The 17,223-nt window shown below is 35.2% G+C and overlaps 1 protein-coding gene across 1 annotated transcript in view; it reads right to left on the bottom strand.

Moving 5' to 3' along the window:
• Nucleotides 1–17,223, bottom strand: part of LOC148943446 (protein obstructor-E-like) — a 32,710-nt gene that overhangs the window by 6,855 nt on the left and 8,632 nt on the right. Inside the window, exons 3-6 of the mRNA XM_089101139.1 lie at nt 15,215–15,430; nt 6,813–6,932; nt 2,479–2,633; nt 1,198–1,325 (exon numbers count right to left, since the gene is read on the bottom strand). Coding sequence (XP_088957265.1) covers nt 1,198–1,325; nt 2,479–2,633; nt 6,813–6,932; nt 15,215–15,430 — 619 coding nt within the window. The remainder of the gene's footprint in view (nt 1–1,197; nt 1,326–2,478; nt 2,634–6,812; nt 6,933–15,214; nt 15,431–17,223) is intronic.

Here is a 17,223-nt window from a genome sequence, read left to right as displayed (position 1 = left end):
AAGTAAACATATTATGATTAGATACAATTGATCACTTCGTTAAACAGCTGATTACCTGAAAACTGAGTTCATATACGAGTTACCCAAAAATTGGGAGAGGCTTTAAGTATCAAGTGTTTTAAGTATCTGTACGCTTTTTTTTTGTCTTGTTCGAAAATGTTTTCTAAATCGGAAACATAATTTTTGTGAAGTTTTCCATTTACTGATAAACAAACATGATTATCAACAATCAATTTGGACATTGTTGATGTATTTGTTTAGTTGACATTATAATAAAAGCAGCATAACTTTTCCGAATTCCCTGTTTTTGGAAGAATTTCAGAGAAAAAATTCTCCAGATTTTAAATTTGTTTGGCGAGTTTGTAGAAATTCTTCAAATTTCTGATTTTTATAATTCTCCAACTATATTTGTTGATAAATTTGTTTAGTTGACCTTCGAACGGATCAACCACTCATGTATGTACGATCCTCTTTTGTCCCTTGAACTTTACAGGAAGCCGCGTAAATTTGAAGCTATTTACTTCAAATTTGGCATAGATTTCGTCAAATTTTTATTTTTTCTAATTGATTGGACAAAGATACTGTACAGAGTGTTCTGTCTTACTGTTCTGTTTCCCTGGTAATGCAACTAATCGTCGTGTTATGAACTTCATTCTTTTCGGAATGTCATCTATTTTCGATACGCCATCTAAATGTTACAGCAAGACTTCCAAAAGGCCATTAGATGGTATTGTTCGAACGCTACTGGAAAAGACCTACAAAGGCACATGAAGGAACTGATTCTTACTTAAATTTAACCACTTTCAAAAGAGGGAAATTTGAACTTCCATTCGAATGAGCCCCTTTTAAGTTTCTCTGCCCCCCCCCCTCCTTGTATGCGAAAGGGCCAAGGAAAAATTACATGGAAGCATTTCGCTCTTTACTAAGTTCCCCCAAATGGGGACAATAAAAACTTGATAAACAAGCTGAAATTATTGCTCCAAATCCTTAATATCCTTCTACTTGTTGAAAATTATTTCTAATAATTCTAGTATAAGTAAAGATTTGCATAATACTTTGTAAACTGCATTATAATATACGTTAATGAACGGCTAGTGACTCCGCCAATGATCCCAATGTTCTAGCGCAAATTTCTACAGAATCTCACTATACAGGGGCCCAAAATGCCATCAGTGGGCTTATAAGTAAAAGTCTTACCATCCTTCTACTTTTTCTGGATTGTCACATCTTTGTATCAACGGATTGTACACAAGACCAAACTGACATCCTCCCAGTCTTGGATGACCTGACTTAAGACACATATAAAATCCTCTGCAATCGTTAGGCTAAAATTTGAAAAAGACATTTTAAGTAAGTATTCGACATTACAATAAAAGCAATACAACTTTTCATGAATTCTCTTATTTGGAAGGACTTCGGAGAAGAAAACTCTTGATTCAAAAATTAACTGGAACAAATGAACGGCAATCGTTTGGTTAAAGTTCGTAAAAAAAAACTTTTTAGTTAAACATTGGACATTATAACAAAAATAGTAAAACCTTTTTCACAAATTCTCTTTTTATTGGAAGAATTTTGAAGAAGAAAGCTAATTTGAACATGGAATTATGTAGGCCTACAAGAGCCATTCTTTAAGAAAGAACCATTTTATAATGGAGGAAGAGAAACTCTATAAAAAAAACTGTACCACAAACTAAAATATCATCATATTTTCTTTTTGTAACTTAGTCACCATTAAGCGTTTTCAAGCAGTAACGCCACCTTTTGGTCCCCGTTATCAAAGACCTTTGCTGTCGGACTGTTAAACTAGTTAGTAACTGTTTTTTTTTTCAACCTGTTTATAGAATTAGCTTGAATTTGTTTATGAACTGTTGTATATATAAATGAAATCCGAGTAATATAAAAACGAACTAGTATATGTACACACAAATATACTTACAACTCTATATATAAATAAAATTAAGAAAAAAAATATCTAATTAGGTACTAACAGAGTCCTCTCCAATGCGTGCTATTTCTTCACTCATACCATATCACAACAATTTGCTAAAGGAATCTGAATTTGAACTGCATATCTGAAAGTACGTTAGTTGTGGGGGGGGGGAGGGGTATCTTTGATGAGGTGTTCTTGACCCCATCCATTCCCGTAAAATCATTTAACCTCTCTCCCTGGGTATAAAAGACCAGAACCAATCTTGTGTTGTGATTGTGAGTCTCTGCTTTAAAATAAGCTTCTTTTGTTCTCCTCTATCCTTCATGGAGGAAGTTGGCAGCATGCGTGGCATCGGGATAAAAGCTTCACGTGTTCTTACTAGAGTAGTACCTTGAGTGTTAGCTTCAGTTAGATCTAAGCAAAAAATACATCATTTACACAGCTATGTTGGAATCAGAAGGCTTGGTAATTGAATGAGCTGTTAGTAGTATTGGTATTATGTTTACTTTGGTGCAACTACATTAAACGGATTATTAGATTTATACTACCTTAGGTATTCTAGCATGGTCACCATGAGGAAGAACAGCATCATCACCCCCACCGTAAGGACATGTAAATCCCAGTAATTCCTCTGCAAGGCATCCAGTTCGGTTAGCCATATCCGGGAATTCACATACGCCTTGCTTTGAATCGTAGATCAAATCTGTAAGAATAGGTTTCGAACAAGTACGTGAGGATAGTAGGGTGAAACCGCAAGGTACAGGAACAGAAGAAAAAAAATCCCGGGACTTAATGCAGTTTATTAAACCCCTTAGAGTTTATGCTTGTTAGCGCATGGTCAGCTTTGCCAAGGACCATTTTTTGTGTAAGGACAGTGTACCCAAGGTTTAAGTGATTTCTAAGACTTTTACTAAAATGTAAATTGAAGGATTTTTGGGAAATGCTGCTGACCCAAGAGCAGACTACGTATCTTGCCAATTTCAGGCCAAATATTTATTTAAAAAAGTCCATAACCACAAAACAGAATACATTACATTTATATTTTGGAATATAAAAAGGCCAATAACTTGAGAAAAAAACCAGTTGATATCAAAATGTAAAATGATTCAAAAGTAAAAATCCTTAAAACCGGATTGAGAATACATGAAACAGACAAAATGAAAATCCATTTATCGAATATTAGGTAAATGTTTTTCGAACACGGCTCGATATTTGTTTTCTCAAAATTCGCACACTAACGTTTTCTGGCCTAAAAAAGTATAGATAATGATCAATATTTGGGAAAATTCGTGTTTTCCAACATAACACTCGTAATATATTTTTTAAAGTCTTTTTGCGAAGAGAAGTTAAGAGAGCAAAATACCAGAAAGAACTGTCAAAATGAAGGTTGACAGAATATCATCCTATTGCTCTTCATAAGGTTTTCTCTGACGGGAGTTAATTTTGCATAAATGCGTTTTTTTTTGCATAGACTGCGTAGAATAATTCAAACTTAAAACCTTGCCTGATTACCGATCAAGAAGTCTATCTTTTTTTTTTTGAAAAACGAGGCAAAGAAGAGCGTAAACGACATCATGATTTCTGTATGCAAGATAAGCTACTTTATAATACATCTGGGAACTCTTTATTTTTATAAAGGTCTTTGTAACCTTAAACCTTAGTTCCACCAGTGTCATTGGTGGCGCATAAGGCGCCGTGGAAGCCCCTTGACGTGTCCCGTGGCGGTGCTTCCATCATGTTATACCGTTGAGCATAGACATATATTAATCAACCATCCCCTCAGTATGCCCCAAAAGTTTAAACTTAATTCCATAAGCCGTTCCTGACATGTTGCAGATTTCGACAAACTATGGTGTGCTTAGTGTCTTTTGATTTAGTTCAGAAACCCCAACAAATGGACCCAAAAGTTTCCACGAAATATCCCCAGCTTTTCCTGGGATATTGCACAGATGCCCTTTTGACGATCTGGATGCAGACGGTACCTTATGACTTAGTTTTACACCCTCCTCGACTTTCCCTGAAAGTGTAAACATAATACCCTATTCCGTTACTGAGATATTTCATCTATGCCATCTTAACAGCCTGGACTAATTTAAACTCTTTTTATTTATTAATTAAAAAAAAACAAGTTTTTTAAACTGAAAGTAAGGAGCGACATTAAAACTTATAACGAACAGAAATTATTACGTATGTGAAAGGGGCTGTATCCTCCTCAACGCCCCGCTCTTTATGCTAAAGTTTTTTATTGTTTAACAAAAATACAATTGTGAGAAAGTCAAACTTTAGCGTAAAGAGTGAGTCGTTGTGGAGGGGACAGCCCCTTTCATATACGGAATAATTTCTGTTCGTTTTAAGTTTAAATGTCGCTCCTTACTTTCAGTTTAAAAAACTTGTTTTTATTTATTTAATTTCTGATCGTTTTTTAGTTAATGTAGCTTTTATTTTTGCTCACTGTCATCGAATAAGTAAACAAAATTTGCATTAAAATTTTACTTATCTTTTGCTAAATGGCTGTCTCTAAATTTGGTTCTGACGTAATTTACAAATTAACTTACGTAACGAACTTCTATATTAGTATATTTTTCTTCTGGAAAAAAATACAAAGTTGCAGATTTTTGCATATATGAGCTTGAAACCTATGTAATATGGCTTTCTGATACGCTGAATCTGACGGTGTGATTTTCATTAAAATTATTTCATTTGTAGGGGATCTTTCCCCCTCTTTAAAAATCAGGTAAATTTTCTCAGGCTCGTACCCTTTGATGAGTAATACTAAACTTAATAAAATATATATATATATAGAATCAGCATTATAAGCCCATTCTTTTGATACATTTATTGACATCAAAATTCCGTTTTTAAAAGTTTCGATTACTATTGAGCCGTATCGCTTGTTTTTTTTTATTGTTTTTTTTTTATTACGTATATGTTATTACGTATATAAGGGGGTTCTCCCCTTAGTCAATACCCCGCTCTTTACGTTAAAAGTTAAAACTTTTTTTAATTCACAAACCCCTGAATCACAAAGGCCGTTTAATTAGAATAGATAGCTCTTTTGAAAGCACTAAAAAAAAACTGTAGCGTAAAGAGCGAGGTATTGACTTGGGGGAGAACTCCCTCATATACGTAACAATTTCTGTTCGTTTTAAGTTCTAATGTTGCTTCTTACTTTCAGTTGAAAAAACTTTTTTTTACAAATTTAAATTCTGATCGTTTTTTAAATAATGCTTGGAAATCCGGCGCCCTCTTGATAAAAATGTCCCTTACCCCAAAGAAACATCCTCCACGGAAAGATTCTCCCGAGTAACCCCCTCCTCCAGCCCCCCCCCCCCCATAAAAAAATCCTTCCTGAAAATGTCTGTATACTTCCCAATAACCAATACAATATGTAAGCAATGGGCCAAGTTCAGAACTTGCAGCCCTTCCCCTGGAAAGTGTGGGGGATTAAGTCATCCTAAAAGACATATTTATTAAATTTTTGACTATTCTGAACAAAATGGCTATCTCAAATTTTAATTTGGGGATTTTGAGAAAAAAATGAGCGTGGGAGGGGGCCAAGTTACCCTACAATTCTTTGGTCACTTAAAAAGGGCACTAGAACTTTTAATTTCCGTTCCAATGAGCCCCCCTGCGATATTCTAGGACCACTGGGTCAATACGATTACCCCTGGGGAGAAGAAAAACAACAAAACAAATAAACACGCATCCATGATCTTTCTTCTGGCAAAAAATGGAAAATTCCACATTTTTGTAGATAGGAGCTTGAAACCTCTACAGTAGGGTTCTCTGATGCGCTGAATATGATGGTGTGATTTCATTAAGGTTCTATAACTTTTAGGGGGTCTTTCCCCCTTTTTTCTAAAATAAGCCAAATTTTCTCAGGCGCGTAACTTTTGATGGGTAAGATTAAACTCGATGAAACTTATTTATTTGAAATCACAATTAAAATCTGATTCTTTTGATGTATCTATTGGTATCAAAATTCCGTTTTTAGAGTTTCGGTTACCATTGAGCCGGGTCGCTCCTTACTTACAGTTTGTTACCACGAACTGTTTGATTTCAATAGTAATAGTAGTTGTAGTAGCAGCAGTTGCAGTAGTGGTAGTAGTAGTAGCAGTCACAGTTGCAGTAGTAGTAGTATTTGCGGCAGTCGTAAGTAGTCGGGAGTTCTAATTAGTCAGAGTTGCATGTAGTTACACTCACAGTCGTAAGTAGTTACAGCTGCAGTCTCCAGTAGCTGTTGCAGCTACAAGTAGTCACAGTCGCAGTGACATATAGTTGCAGTTGCACTCACAAGTCGGCAGTGTCGTAATTAGTTGCAGTCGCAAGTAGTCACAGTCGCAGTCAAAAGACTCCCCTTCCGGCACCCGTTCCAAAGGCTGTAAGCTATGTAAGTTGCCAGTGTTACGATATAAGGTTTTTATGGGAAGGGTGGTCGTATAAAATTTAGAAAGAGCTCATTAATTGGAAGTTCCAGCGCCCTTGTTAAGATTTAAAAGTGAATAGAGGGCAACCACACCTCACCCATAGTCTCTTCGCACGTTGCAACTACTTGGTCAACTAGTTTATCAGGAATACTGAAGAATCGCAAGACTCTCCACGGGGTTTGAAGATCCACTGAATCAAACACTTAAAGAGTATTTACAATCATTATCTCGGTTCATTAGATTTCTCGATCATCGCACATAGAGTTGCTGAGAAATTCAAGAAAATTCAGAAGCGTAGGGAGGGGCCTGATTCCCGCCTCCCTCGTGTACGCCACTGGTTCCATGTTCTTTTTTACTTCTTTTTTTATAGAGTGAGCTTAATCGTAAGTGGAACACAACTTTGATTTCACCTAACAAATTTTCTAAGTACAGTATGGCTAACATTTAAAACTTACTTGTTGGACATGTAACAATTTTTCCTTCTCCATCTTCACAGCTAATATATTGTTCGCAAGAGTCCTCTACTGGAAATCTTCCGTTTCGTCTAGGGCATAGTTCATTTGGCTCGGGATCCTCTGAAAATATATGAAGAATTCGAAGTTACTATTTCTGATCTTAATTTCGTCTCTTCGTTGTTTTTTTTAACTATTATTTGTATTAATTTGAATTTTCTGCAATAATATTGATTTCGTATTTTTTATTGATTTATTATAGTGTATATGATCTTATTATCTATGCTAATTAATCATTCAAATTGTTTGTTTTGATTTCATAGTATTGTGCCAATATATTTTTAGAGTTTTTGAATTGTACCAAACTAGCCCCCTCTTAAGACTTTATCAACAGCATCTTTAAGTCTAATAAATATCCTCATACTATGTATGATGACTATTTACTACCAACAGAAACCAGGCTAATGCCTCTACAATTACCACACTCACTCTTATCACCCTTCTAATAGAGGGGTTTAATTAGAGTTTTCCTAAAATTGCTTGGTACTTCCCCCTTTTCAAGTCATATTCATAGTCTTCAGTATTTTATTTCTAACCTCATAGCCCCTCGTATTTACGAAACTCATTTACCGTGCTATTAGTACCTGGGGCCTTATTATTTTTTTTATCCTTTTAGTACTGTCTCTGATTCTTCCTCACAAAATAAATCTTCCTTCGCATCCAAAGTGTCACAAACTTTTTCATTCTTCTCTATATCTTTTCATGTAACATGGTTTAGCACATTCTAAAAATGTTCTACCCATATCCCTTTAACTTGTTCCTTATCTTCAGTAGTGGCCCCGTTCCTATTTTTTAAACAGTTCGTGGCAACGAACTGTAAGTAAGGAGCGGCCCGGCTCTATAGTAACCAAAACTCTAAAAAACAGAATTTTGATACCAGTAGATGCATCAAAAGATTTGGATATTTATGTTGATTTTAAATATGTAAATTTCATCAAGTTTAGTTTTACCCATCAAAAGTGACGACCCTGAGAAAATTTGCTTATTTTCGAAAAAAGGGGGAACACCCCCTAGAAGTCGTAGGATCTTAATGAAAATCACACCATCAGATTTAGTGTATCAGTGAACTCTACTGTATAGGTTTCAAGATCCTATCTGCAAAAATCTGGAATTTTTATTTTTTGCCAGAAGAAAGATCACGGATCCAGATCACGGAAGAAAGATGACGGATCGACCCGGTGGTCCTAGAATATCGCAAGAGGGCCTATTTGAACGGAAATTAAAAGTTCTAGTGCTGTTTAAGTCACCAAAAATTGGAGAGCAACTAGTCCCCCTCCCACGGTTATCTTTTCCCAAAGTCACTAGATTAAAATTTTGAGATAGCCATTTTGCTCAGCATAGTCGAAAATCTAATAATTATGTCTTTGAGGATGACTTAATCACCCACAGTTCCTGGGGGAAGGGCTGCAAGTTATGAACTTTTCCCATTGTTTACATATAGTATTTGCTATTGGGAAGTATACATAGGTTTTGGGGGGACTTTTTTTCTGGTGGGGTGGGTCAGGAGGAGGGGGTTACCTGGGAGGATCTTTCGATGGAGGAATTTTTATGGGGGAAGAGAATTTTTCTTTGAAGGGGTTGCCGGATTTCCCAGCGTTACTTAAAAACGATCAGAAATTAAATAAATAAAAACAAGTTTTTTCAACTGTAAATAAGGAGCAACATTAAAGCTTAATACGAAAAGAAATTATCACGTATACGAGGGGGTTTGCCCTCTCGTCAATACCTCTATCTTTATGCTAATTTTTTTTTGCACTTTCAAAAGAGCTATTTATTCTAATTAAACGACTATCCTCATTTTACTTTATTTATTTGGTTATTTTGACTTTATTCGGATTTTGTTTCTTGTTACCGTACGGAGAGTTGAAGAGCAATCTTTTTATTCCAGTATCTGGAGATAGTATTATTTATTTATTGTTGAGTGTATATAAACCCACACACGAGTAATTCTCACTGTGGGTCACTAATTTGATAGTTTTGTCAAAACATTTTTTATTGATTAATAAAGAACTTGAACTTGAACGACCTTTGTGACTCAGGGGTAGTTCTTAAAGAACTGAAACAAAATTCAAACTTTAGCGTAAAAAGCGAGGTATTGACGAGGGGGCAAACCCCCTCATATACGTAATAATTTCTGTTCGTTTTAAGTTTTATTATTGCTCCTTACTTTCAGTAAAAAACACTTGTTTTTTTAATTTAATAACTTGGATAGGTCCACATCGACTATTCCCCCTCAATTTATTAACATGCCATAACAATATTTTACTGTTTTGCCGTCTGGCTTCATCTTCCAGATCTTCAGCAATTTTATCTATGACCTCCGCTTCACACCTCCTTAGGTCATATTTTAATGCATTCCCCAGTTTTTTATTCGTTCCTCTTATTTTCACATGAGAAAATTTCGTATGCAATAAGAAATAAATGTTTTAGAAAATGTATTAATTTCTTAGAAAATTTCTTATTATATGTATGCGATATAACTGTTACCTTGTCAATTCATTTAATTTCCTTCAGTATCTGTCAGTTCAGATAGTCTATAACAAAGTCTCAGCTTTCAGTTTCCTGAAACTCAATGCTATTGCCCCCTGAAGGGGTAAGTACACCCCCAAAAACACTTTTATCATCTTCCTTTCTATGGCTTACAAAAAGATTAGAATATTTTGTTCTTGAGTTTATATTTTAGGGTATTTAGTTGTCAAACGTTACATGGACAATCCATACAAAGTCTTATAGCATAATTTTACATAAGGAAAAGTGATTTTAGTTCACACAAATATAATAATGAGGGGGGGGGGGCAAAATCTTGTTTTAGATCTAAAGGAGGGTGGGTCAGTTTTGTTATTTTTCGATATCTTTCAATGGAAACACCAAAAAAAGTTGTTTCTCAAAATCTAGTAGGGGGCGGATTTGCCCCCTCAACTTCTCAGCTAATGCTCATGATGAGAATTCCTAGAAAATCGAGTTATTCAATATCTACTTACAAAAATAGAGATGGGAACATTTTTCTCACTCCAGGCTACAAATATATCATCTCTCTATTCTCTGAATATGTCAAGTAAGCAACTGAAAACATAATTGACTATTAAGGGTCCTCTGCTCAAGCTAATAATTAGATTTCCCTGAGAACAATCAAAAGAATGGATAATCAGATAGGGGAGGAAGTGAAAAATAAGATAGAATATTCATATTGAAGAGGGTGCGAAAATAGAAAAAAATTGTGAGTAATATTTTGTTTTATATAGCATTGTAAAACAACATTTATATTATTTTGAGTGAATACAAAATATTTTTTCATCGAGCTTTACATGGTATGGAATGGTGAGTAAAGAGCCACTCGCGCCACTAGTAAACAAGAATCTCTATTTTTTTGCTGATTCTAAATGTGTCCAAATGAGTTTAAAGTTACACATCAAAAGTTATTGGTATAAATAAATTTGCCTATTTTACACAGAGAAAAGGAAAGATAGGTGGAGGATGTAGATTGCCAAATAGTGATTATGTCTAGACGGAAATAAAACAACAACCTATTGATATCCAGGACCTCAATCCCTTTTCTATCCCTTGGATTTTCAATCCCTTTATTACAAAACTGTTAAATTATGTATTTTTTGTTTAATAGGTCCGTGCTTATTGTTTTTTTTCTTTTTATCGTATTTGCTTCTTTGTTAGAGTGTTTAACAAGAGGCCTCATTTGAACGGAAAACCCGGGAAGTCCTAGTATTTGGTGCATTTTTAAGAGCCATAAGCTAAACTAGGTCCTTGTAGTGCCATTTTTTATTCCCAAGGGTCTTTGTGGCCACAAATGGCGGCTTGTTAAAATTTAATCGTAAACTAATTTTAATTAGAGAGCTCAAAATGGGAGCTAAGTCTCTAAGGGCAGTGGAACCCACAATATCCTTGGGTCAAGGGCCCGTCTTATTAAAAAATCATTTAAAAAAGTACGCTTGTCTGAGGCAAATTGTAGAATTCTATGTCTTATGGATGGTTTGGTCAAGAGTGTTTTAAATCAATTAAAGATATTCAATGGAAGCGACCCTAACTTGTGTAAATGAATGGTTTCAATTGAAAATTTTTATCCGTAGCTTGTATTAGAAAAATGAGAATGTTATAACTTGATGGAACTTAAACTGTACATGAACTGTATTTAAAACAATATCGGGATCTCAAATACCTTTCCCCTTTTTGAAAATCAAGAAATTATGCAAATTTTGTGTTCAAGGTCCAGTGGCAAGCTCATAAGCTTTAGGATAAAGGTGAACATATTTGTTCTGAATAGAAAATTGATAGCAAATGTAGTCCTGGATGTTTGAAGGCCTATATACTATTTTTTTTCCCTATATTATGTTCATGAGAGATGCCCATATTGATCTTAGAATACTGGAGAAAAGGGCTCTTTCAGACGGGAATCACGAGCACCGGTACCGTTTTTACCACTTGAAAGTCATTGGAGGGTAACAAGGCCTCATACTTTTTTGACCAGGGTCCCATCGTGTAAAGTATGACCTGGGTTTGAAACCCACCGAAAGATCAAAATATACGAAAGCTATGTTTATGAAGGTAAACTAATGCCCAAACCATTGCCCAATGCAAAGTCCAAAGCATTGGCATCGGATACATCACTCATTATATGCAAAAGAGTTAATATGTAAATTCTAGAAGACAAAATACTTATAACTCATTCAAGAAAAAATATAGATATTTGGTCGATTTAGAAAGTTTTAGATTCAGATTTAGAAGGTTGCCGTGTTGAGCAGAAAGTGTCAGATATAAAAAAGAACCAACTGCCGCCGTTTCACGGTCCTGAGTGTATATTTTTTCGTAGGTTGAGTGTATTATATATATATATATATATATATATATATATATATATATATATATATATATATATATTCTTTTTTTTTTTCTTGAGTTTATATTTTTTTTCGTATTTTGTGTCTTTTTTTTTATTTACTCCGCTATTTACCTTGTTGTCATTAGTGGGTAAAAAAATAAATAAATAAAAATAATAATTAATAAATGCATGGAAAGCACGTTCATTTCAAGTAGGTTCCAAAAATAAACAATTCTATTGAATTTAAAGTACCCGGCGAAAGTATTAATGTTGGGCGATAATTTGATTAAAGAATGTATCGATGTGTCTATATATTTACTTTCGATATTCAATAATTGATAAATCGATATTCCTCCTCAGTTTTTCATATTCAGACTTTGATATTTCTGATCAGTTTTTTGGTCAGACTAATTTCAGGTTTTGCCAAAATTTAATAAAAAATTGTAATTAAAGAGTATTTTGCAGTGTTTTCTAAATCTCGAATAAAATAAAAAAAACTTCCAGTATATGAATGAATATTACAAAAACTTGAAATTACTCCGACTCAGGATAAAGAAAAATAAGATAATGGCTATTTTTGGCTATTCAAAATCAGCCGCATGTTAATAGTTTCCCCTGAGACTTGGTTCTGGTTTCAGCGATTAAATAATTTTTTCCCCCAATGAAAGTACGGAGCAACATTAAAACTCAGAAGAATAGAAACTGTCCCGTGCAAGAGGGGATAACCCCTCCTCAATACCTCGCTCTTCACACCAAAATTTCTCTTTGTATTTTAAAGATCTCCTTACTTTAATTAAACAGTTCTTTTGTTTCAGGAGTTGTTCTTAAATAATTGAGGGGTGGGGGGTACAATTAGCTTAAAAAGCAAGGCATTGAGGAGAGGGACCCCATCCTCATTCACGAGACCATTTCGGTTCGTTTTAACTTTGGATGTTGCTCCTTACTTTTAGTTTTAAAAAATGTTTTTTATTGAATTGTTTTTTAAATAATGCCGGAAAATCCGCCTTTTCTCTCCATGGAAGTTCCCCCACGAGGAAATTCTTCCTTGGAAAGCTCCTCCCGAGTAAGACCCCCTTCCCCCAGACAATTCCATCCCTGCTGAAAATTCCCCCCAAAAAAGTCTTCCGGACAATCCCGCCTGGAAAATTCTTTTGAGCCAACTTTTGTTTGAAAAAAAGACTTACTTTCATTTTAATCTCTAATTGTTTTTCAAATCATGCCAGAAATGCTCCCTTCGTAGAAAATGTTTCCTGGAAATTCTTCCCTCCCAATGTCTCAGTGGAAAGTCTCTCCAACGTAAAATTCCCCCATAGAGATTCTCTCCCGTAAAAATCCCCCGACGGAAAATCCACCAGGCAATTTCAACTCCTTTGAAAATGTTCCCTCGGCAATTTCCCCGGTATATCTCCACATGTAAAATTAAATTGGCAAAGAGAAAGTAAGTCAAATAAAAGAACTTAGTATAAGAATTCTGGTAAATTCCCCCGTGTATGGTTTCCCTTTGAAAGTTCATCCCGGAAACTTCCCTCCCCATGGAAAATCTCCTTTTGGAAAATCTCCACTGCAGAAAATTCCCCCCTCCCCACAGAAAATTCACCCAAAAATGTATATTTACTTCCCAAAAACAAATACTAAATGTAGACACTAAACATATTAACTTACAACCTTTTTCAAAAATAACTTTTTGTCTCAATGCGATTTGAATTAAGATTCTTTGACATTTTAGGGGCGTTTTCACCCTTACCCAAAAGTTATAAAAATTTTCTCAGACTTCCATGGCTTGTGATGGGGACGTGAGACTTGATTAATTTTATATATCTGGAGTCGGCGCAAAAGCCAAATCACTTGATGTATCTATTTTCATCAAAATTCCGTGCTTTAGAGTTTCGGTCGCTATTTGACCGAGCTGCTCCTTACGTACAGTTTGTTGCCACGAACCATATGATTAACTGGTCACGCTTGGAATCCACTCTCAGAAAGGGCATTGGTGGTGGAAATGGACATTAATTTTATGACAAATTTATCTCTGAGACCCATATTACAAGACTTCCATGACTTGAGTGGATCAGTTTTTCAAGGATAAAGACTCCCCACTAAAAATCTGGGAAGCCGTGGCAGATACAGCTGCTGACGAAGCTTGCCTTGCATTAGCTACTGAAGCTTCGTCATGAAATCCTCAAAAACTGGCTTGATTCTACAGTGGCCGAATCGCAGGGTATGTCATGGCACTTGCATCTGTTGATACATATTCCAGTACAGCCAAATCCATGTCTCTTGCTCTTTTACTCTCTAGTTGGAGAAGATCGCCAGGGGTAATATATAATTTCTTGAAACACGAATTGAAGTATGTGGCAATCGTGACGAGTGTAATCTGAACAAGGCCTATAAGCCTAGAAGGTATTTTATTTAACAAAGCCTTTCGGAGGTTCTCAGAAACATTTGAGAGTCCTCACTAAACATAGTTTGCGAACAGGCTATGTCAACTTCTGGATACAGCTATACATGCTGTGTATCAGAATAGATGAGTTAATGGATTGAATACAATATTCTTCTTCTCGACCATTTACGAAACAAATTTCTCTGTTGGATCAAAAAAAGCCCAAATAATATCGTTTTCGATATTGATATTTACGTTTCGATATTCGATATCGATATTTGGTGTGATATATCGATATCGATATTCAATATCACCCAACACTGATTAGTATAGCATGCATTTTCAAGAAATCCCCGTTAACAAAATTGTAAGTAAAGAGCCACTCTTATTCTTGTCAATGGGAACTGAAACTAAAGAATAAAAACAATTTTAAAAGCAAAAATAACATCAAAGGAATTTTTTTCGTGTTTATTCCAGATATATACAACTCATGAAGTTTAAAATTACCCATCAATGGATATTTGCTCTGTATGCAAAAGCACAATTTTTTTCCCATTAGCTGCTTTTGTTTTTTATTCCTTGTCAAGGATACTTTTTTTCACGTCAAACCGCAAGTGATAGAATATCTGGAGCTACATTCTCGAGTGAATATTCTTTTATCGGCATTTTTAAGCAATTAAATAAAAAAGGACAAGTTTTATCAACTGAAAGTCAAAAGCAACATTAAAACTTAAAACGAACAGAAATTTCCGTACATGAGGGGGCCTGCCCCTTCCTCAACATTAGTTTTTTACGCTAAAATCATAAAGTTATTTAGAAAACTAATTTTTCATTCAAATTCAACGGTCCTTGTGTTTGAGTTGTTTTTCTCAAAGAATCGTGATAAAAGTCAAAATCCTGCGTAAAGAGCGAAGGTTGAGAAAGGGGCAGCCCCCTTATATGCGGAATAACTTTTGTTGGTTTTAAGTTTTAATGTTATTCCTCAGTTTTAGTTGAAATAACTTTTTTTTTACATTTAATTTCAGACCTTTTTTTCAAATCATGCTAGGAGACCCCCTTCCTTTAAAACTCTCCTAAGCTACATCTTCTGGGAGTTCTTGGTAAGGGTATTCAACAGCCTAAAATAAATCTACTTACGCAGAGCCATTCTTCCTTTACAATTGATTCGTTGAGGCATATGACAGGATTGGCTCACATAATCATACACAAGGCCATCTGGACATAGCTCTGGAGTTAAAACTCCGTTGGCACATCGCCAGTATTTATCACATTGTTTTACGTCGGCCATGGTATATGTAAAGGGACGTTTTTTGCAAGTACCGTCTGCACGTTTGCCGTCCACAATCCACAGATCTATAAAAGAAAAATGACATATTTTCAATCATGGTCATCTTCATTGGCGCTAATTGTCTTGAAACGCAAGGTTTATTGTCCAATATTTGAATGTTGCAAATGGATTGTGGAAAGTAGCTACTATCAAACATTAGTGAGTATTCATTGTCTCAAAAACTGATGATTGTAGGAAAGAGTATATAAACAGGCGTAAGACCAACTTAAGTCCGTAGTAGACGAATAATTTCAAAAACATTTTGAGGAAAATCCAAAATTTTTGCATGCACCATTAAACAGTGAATTTTGCCTTATATTTGCCCACAATAGGGAGAATATTTGCCTCTCAACTGAACAAATAATCCCAGAAAGGAATTTGGGACTGGAAATTCCCGGCGGCCCGGATCCGCCGACCATGATGGCAGCACGCCAAAGCTTTTGGGGCGGCGGGTCGTTAAAATATTTCTGGTGGTGGACCGCCGGTTTGTGGTGCAGCTTCAGGGACCAGAAAGAAACCAGAAAGCAGGGAGACATGGAACTAGCAACTATGCCAGTCAAAAAGTCATTTTTTTTCTATTATTTGCTTCAACGTTCCCACAGTTTCTCTATCAATAATTTGAATAATCGGATTATATACCATGGCGTCGGGTGTTTTTTTTTGTTTTTTTTTTGTTGTTTTTTTTTACACGCACCCACGTCCTTTTGTGGAATCGATCGATTTTACGGGATTACGAACAATTCGTAAATAAAAACATTAGCACTAATACAACTGTAAAAAACCACAACAATGCAATAATTGGATTTATCTGAATATAGATCTAGCAAAGTTTGTCACTACTCCAACAAAGCGAAAAAAAGTAGCAATATGGTCGATAAAAGGACGGGTTAACTGGTAAGATCAAGTGCGGACAAAGGAGAGGCAGCGTGCTTTGGCCCTACAAGGGCCAATAGAGGCAGCGTGCTATATGCTGTTATATTTATCAATTTCGTTTGCCTTATTTTGTGAGGATTTTGCTTTCGAAATGTATGAAAGCTATAAAAAAGCGTAGATTTTTTTTTTTGAGGAGGGGGAATATGAAATTTCTTTGTTCATCTGTCCTAAGAGCTAAAATCTCATTTAAAAGAACTTAAATCAGAATATTTTATGGGTAAATATTACAGACGATATGAATATATTTTCTAAATATTTCCAAGAGTTTAAATTCTATTTGTTTTTTACATTAAGAAAAGTGCTATGCAGATAGTTTTAAGTGTATATTTTATTTTATATAGCCAGGAAGTTGCGTAGGGGAATGACCCTTGTTGCAGTCTAATTATTCTTCTTTTTTCGATATTTGTCTTTCAACTCTTAATATTCTTAATTATGCCCCCAGAATACAATTCAGCGTATATATAGCTAATATGTTTCCCCCAAAATACATAACGCAGTAATAAAGACTAGGACAAATGTGACTTTATATATAACCTCCCTCCCTGGCTTAGACCTGTCTTCTGAAGACGCTGGCTACTGTAAGGGGATGAGTTTTGTTAAAGGATCACTCTGTCTTGTCCATTATAAACTTCTTTGTTGTGTGATCAAATTATTTAGAATTGATTTGGTGGCGGGGGCGTAATTTTGTTAAAATGCTGGGAGAGGGGGGCAGAGTGACCAAATGAAAAATGAAAAATGAACCATCTAGTACCACAAAGGCAAAGGTATACTAAAGAAAACTGATCTGTTTCTGTGGATACTTGAGATAATTCTATCTTAGTTTTAACAAGATTTTTAAAGACAATGAATTTCAGCTGGGGACAAATTAGGGTTTGGTGGTAGTTGC

Source organism: Artemia sp. Qi Xiang Cuo, chromosome 15 (assembly GCF_049724085.1).
Source record: "Artemia sp. Qi Xiang Cuo chromosome 15, ASM4972408v1, whole genome shotgun sequence".
Classification (NCBI taxonomy): Eukaryota; Metazoa; Arthropoda; class Branchiopoda; order Anostraca; family Artemiidae; genus Artemia; species Artemia sp. Qi Xiang Cuo.
The sequence above is the reverse complement of the archived record's forward strand: the minus strand, read 5'-3'. Positions and strand labels throughout refer to the sequence as shown.